Below are 5,880 nucleotides of genomic sequence, written 5' to 3' on the forward strand. Positions count from 1 at the left end.
AAATATAGAAACGCATAAAACAAGAGAGAAAGGTTTACGTGGTTAACCCAATTTGCGCTATGTCCACAAAGAAACAACCAATCATTCCTTTTATATTATCAAACAAAATGAAAAAATACAAGGTACAACAGATCCATTGTAATTTCCTCCACTCACACAACCTCCTCTATGTCTCTTGCTCAAAATAATCATCCAAAGCCACAATACAATTCCCTCGTAAAAACTGATGGATGTCTTCTAGGGCAAAAAACCCTAAATTAACATAGCTTCAATTGTTAGATCATCTGCCTAATGAACAACCAAGATTGGCTATGAAATTACAATATATTACAAGGCAAATTTTCATCTATTTTTAGCTTCAGGGACGTTGCCTCGAACCCTTGCGAAGGTTGGTCAATAAGGGCTTATAAAAAGCATCATTGCCTCCCCCTGAACCTCCCTAACAGCAATTAAACGAGTGGCGTTGTCTCCCCGTTAGGAATAGGGATCCAACACAACTAAAACAAAAACCTTTGAATAATCGGAAAGATAATCAAGCTCCACACCCAACAAAAAAATCATAGAATAGCATGTTTTGGCCCCTTGGCACCAAAATAACTAACAATAAAAAAATGGATGGCAAGAGCCAAGAGCATTGTGATGCTCAAGCTCTATGACCTAGAAGCATTAGGATATGGACATATAAATTCCTATTACAACTAATTGAATAAGTGGATGATCGTTCGTTGATGAATACATTAACACAAATGCCCATGCAGCCTTATGATACTAAAGGAACATTGCATCTACCATTGCCATGATGCATGTATTGTTACCTAATCAGAATGTATAGGAGTCAAAGACCAATATTGATATTGAGAATATTTTGGACATATTTCTTTGTTGATGTAACATTTCTCCATATCAACAACCAAACCTAGAGTTTGTTGAACTAAAATTTTCACTGCTAGCAATGGTATATAAATCAAATTCTCAATGTAACCCATTTCCAAAAATATAATAATATAGTTTGGAAATAAAACTTACAAATGCACACTACTCAAATTAAAGATTTCAAATCAATTATAAGCTAGCATTCAAGATATGTTCTACATGCACACTTATATGATCACACTCATAAACTAGACTCAACTTAAATATTCACATGGAATCTACTAATTAGAGGACTTGTTCACTCTTTCAAAGGTTATCTAAAGCCAATGTAAAGTTTAAAAGAACTTAGATAATAGATTTATAGCAATTGTAGATTTGTGGCAACTGCTAAAAGGCATCCATACCAATCACTACTAGCAATCCATCAAATACAAATCTAATAAATAATATGTATCTCAAAAACTACAACATGGGTACTCAAGGTTTTTAGTAAGTATGTCCATATTATTTTAAGGATTATGTATGCAAAAATTCACATTATAAACAAATCAACAACTACAAGTGTCTCACAATAATGCCATGATGTATTTGTAGCAAATGCTACTATATCTTTTAATGTATAATTTGGGTATCTAAAATTTTGGTGTATTTTTCCATCTACGTGAATTCACATTGCCAAGTTCACATGTGTGTCACACCATTATATATTCAAGGGAAGTCTTATCCAAAGTTATGCATCTATTGTCTCATTTTACCTCTTGTCTCAACAATCCATGTGTTTGTTGTCCATAAGGCTTCATCAACCATCATCCTCTCAGTATCAATTTCCTGTTGAATGATGGGGGATACACCAAAGCCCTCCTTCCATAGATCTCTTCTCATCAACACAAACTCATTATCTAGGAATGGAACTAGAGACTAGTTAGTACCTTAGAGGTTGCAATCACCAATGGTTGTCTTCCTTGTGGTCAACAATGGGTTCACATTTCTAGCTCTTGTTTGACTAATTATATGAGTTTTCACATCAACACATCTATTAGCACTCACTAGAATGTACTAGGTACATTGGGAACCATTTTCCTCAATGGTGGTTTCCCTTGCATCTATTAACATGATATATCAATGCATAGTAATCAAACAATACTTTCTATGTTTAACAAGTCACTTATTTTCATGATGAAAGGCCATATTGTCAACACAAGATGAAGACATTAGGTATTGGGTTTACCTCACTCCTACACGTTGCCTCACCCAAACTACAATGAAGATTCATCATATTATATATTTTTAAGACCCCAATTGGGCACTCTCATTAGTGTATGTAATCCTCTTGATATATATTATGTGACATAAATCCATATTGTGATTGTTTTGTGGCTATAATCAACATATGATAACATGGATTCATTATGTACTCTCTTTCATGGCCATGAACTTGCATATTTTCTCATGGATTTGCAATGTTTTCTATTGGAGACCATGCCCTTCATTTTGTAACAAGTATAGGTATATCTACCACAAAGATGTATATCATATGTATTCAATTGTTGACATTTACAAGTGCCAATGGGTAACATGTCCCTTTGCACCCTTTAACTACCATGCTTATTATATTTATGTAATGTATTCTAACCATCAATTTCTCTTTTAACTTCATACATTAGGGGGGACATCTATTTAGGTCAAATTAACACTCCCTTGAGTCCATTAGAGACGCAACACAAAAGTAACTCTGAGATGTAGCATCAACCTCATGGAAACCCTATGAAAAGACTAAATTTGACCCTCCAATTCTCTCAAGGCACTAGCAAAAAACATCACAATGTTCATCAATGGCCTAGAAAAAAGAGTTGAATGCTCCAAGTCTTTAAACAAGGATCATTTTACTAGCTAGCATTATTAGAGCAAGTGGATAAGAATGGAAGAGGTCAACAAAGTGACAAAAAATATGATAAAGATAACAAGGCCATGTCAAACCTAACTAGTTTCATCTCTACCTCTCTCCAAGGCAACTATAAAATAAGTCTCCACCATAAAGCAAAAGGATGAGAGAACAATGGAAAAATAAGGATATGATGCCGAAATTTACAAACCTTATCCTTGAGATAAACCAAAACTTGAAGTGAAGCCCAATTATGAGATAAACCAAAACTTGAAGTGAACCCTAATTATGAGTGTTGGTGAGACGATAAACCAAAACTTGAAGTGAACCCTAATTATGAGTGTTCGTGAGAGGAGGAACCTTATGACAAGGAGCATGAAGGTGCCACATCAATTATAAGCACTTTGTTAATGTAATGACACCACTTTTCTCCATTTACTTAGGGTTTATCTTCCCATGAATGCATATTTATTTGTTTATGATTCATGTTATAATTATGATGGTAACCTTTTTTAAGAGTAAAATAGTAGAATTTGGGAAATTGTTTGGTAACCTTTTTTAATAGATTGCAATTACATTATAGCAAATAGATTGCACCTGCATTATAGAAGGGAAATTCGTTCACTATCACAAAACTTGTTAATTTATAATGCAAGGGAGCTATGTCAACCACAATAAAATCCAGAAATTCCATGGCCTACAAATACCCTTCTTGACAAGGATTAATGTTATATTACAGCAAAAACCACAAGCATGCTGCTTACACAAAGCCATTAATCAACTTTAGAAGGATAATAATCTAACAACAGTTTGGTACAGGGCAGAGCAATCAACCAGTTGGCTTTGACTCAATGATAATTCAGCACTACTAAATACATGAACCCATTTCTACTTCTCGATGTCAATCCTAATTAAAATTAATTTATAATTACAGTTTAGTCAATTCAAATATCAGATTTGAATGCACTTAAAAATGTAACCGTCCAACCTCATTTCTTGGCCCTTTTTGCAGCAGGGGCCGCTTTCTTCGGCTTCACAGAAGCTGCCCTCTTAACAGCCTTGGCAGGGGCAAGCTTCTTGGGCTTCGGTAAAGCCACCTTCTTTACAGCCTTAGCAGGGGCAAGCTTCTTGGGCTTCGGTAAAGCCACTTTCTTTACAGCCTTGACAGGAGCCACCTTCTTCGCAGGTGCCGCCTTTTTAGCAGGCGCTGCTGCCTTCGGCTTGGAGACTTTAGGAGCCGCGGCTGCTTTGGCAGGGGTTTTGGAGGACTTCAAACCCTTCTTGGGCCCAGGGGCTGCCTTGGGCTTAGCTGCGAGCTTCTTGACCGGGGCTTTAGCCTTTACAGGCTTGGCCGCCTTCGGCTTCACAGGCTTCCTCAGTTCCTCCGAAAGCTTGAAGGAGTTCTTGACCTTGGTGAGCTTGCCAGATTTGACCAGATTTCTCAACTGAACGGCTAGCAGCTTCTTGAAATTGGCAGGGAGTTGGGACTGGTACTTGCTGCCAATATAGGCTGCTATGGCATACTGGCTAGACCCGGTTCTCTCCTTCAAAGAAGTAATCGCCTCCGTGCTCATCTGCAAGAAAAAAGGGAAATTGAGACCCCTGCATTCAAAATCTAATGCGATGAAAAAAAATTCAGAGGCCAAGAAATGAAACCTGAAAATATGTGGGATGAGAAGGCAGCGGTTTCGATCCCTGAGAAGCATTGCTGACTACAGGCTTTGCAGTTGTCTGAGCTGAAGCCATTGTTAATACCATCAAATTGCTGAAGAACTACAATAAAAATGATATCAAGAAACAAGAAAACAAGATCTTCACAGACAAATCGAAAATAGAAACACAAATCGAGAGACAAAAACCGTTCGAACTTCGGATGATACAAAATGGGTTGTTATTGCTGGTCATATATAGAGGGGAAGGCGAGGGTAACTGGAGATGCTCACCGCTCCCTGGGTGGGCGGCAAGTCTACGGCTCATCTTTTCGCCATGCAGTTGATCCGACGGTCGTGAGTGGGCCGACCATCCTCCCACGGATCGACCTTCAAATAGGTTTCGCTGTCGGCCTTTGAAATTCTCTGCAAGAAATCTCACCGTACTCGACGAAATAATGATTTAAAATTTTATTAAAAAGAAATCTTATTAACTTTGCCTAGGGTGCTTGAAACATATATACCTTACCTAAATGAGGTGGTCAAAGTTCCTTTTGTACGATAAGCATACATGTTTCCTCTGTTTTCTTCAATAACTCGTGGAATTATCTGTCCAATCAATTTAGTTTTATGCATTAAAAATATTTTAGTTAATTTTTTTTAAAGAGTATTAAAATATAAGTTATTTGAATTATTTTGGAGGATTGGAAAGGCTTATTAGGCTAACCATCACTAAATTGAATTCATATTGATGTATTATTATGATTACTTCAATTTTAATCGTTACCTAACCTTCAACCTCAAAGAATATTTTACTCTACCTATAGTTTATTTTATATATAAAACAAAATTTCTACATAAAATCCATTTTCTCTCTATCTTTTTCATATAAAAATCTTTTCCTTGATATGTATTTCATCTTTAAAATATTTTCAAAAGTATAACCATGTTATAGTTGCTATCTCTTCTTTCATTTTTCAATCCAGTTTTAAGGTCACAATTAAGCTAAACACCAAATTGGTGTATGAGACCCCTTTTTTTGTGGGACAACCACACAACGATTGCGTATGAGACCCCTTTTTTTTGTGGGACAAGGGACCTTTGCACAACGATTTCACAGTCAAGTCTACGAAGGCATTCATACTCTACCCCCCTTTGGTTTTGAACATTTGACCTCTTAGGAAGAAACACATGCTCTTAATTTGACCTCTTAGGAAGAAACACATGCTCTTAACCATTAGGCCCACTCAAACTGTATCATTAATTTTATTGGAATGGTGAATAAAATTTTCACATGTCTTTTTAATAAGATATTTATTATTGTTATTATTGGAATGGTGAATAAAATTTTCACGGTGTCTTTTTAATAAGATATTTATTATTGTTTTTTGTATTTTTTTATTAATATCAATTTTTACAAATAACATTTTATTTTTTTAATGAATGTTTAGTTTACCTTCAATATGTATTATATAA

At 35.8% G+C, this 5,880-nt stretch overlaps 1 protein-coding gene across 1 annotated transcript; it reads right to left on the bottom strand.

Moving 5' to 3' along the window:
• Nucleotides 1–3,380: 3,380 nt before the first annotated feature.
• Nucleotides 3,381–4,646, bottom strand: LOC149227172 (histone H1-like). Its single transcript, XM_089375447.1, has 2 exons — nucleotides 4,412–4,646; nucleotides 3,381–4,329 (listed from the first exon to the last, which is right to left on the bottom strand). The coding sequence occupies exons 1-2, from the start codon at nucleotides 4,511–4,513 to the stop codon at nucleotides 3,745–3,747; spliced, it is 687 nt and encodes a 228-aa protein (XP_089231573.1). The 5' UTR covers nucleotides 4,514–4,646; the 3' UTR covers nucleotides 3,381–3,744.
• Nucleotides 4,647–5,880: the final 1,234 nt, after the last annotated feature.

The sequence above is a fragment of the Pinus tabuliformis genome, chromosome J (assembly GCF_031772625.1).
Source record: "Pinus tabuliformis cultivar Carrire ecotype Pingquan chromosome J, CPIR1, whole genome shotgun sequence".
Classification (NCBI taxonomy): Eukaryota; Viridiplantae; Streptophyta; class Pinopsida; order Pinales; family Pinaceae; genus Pinus; species Pinus tabuliformis.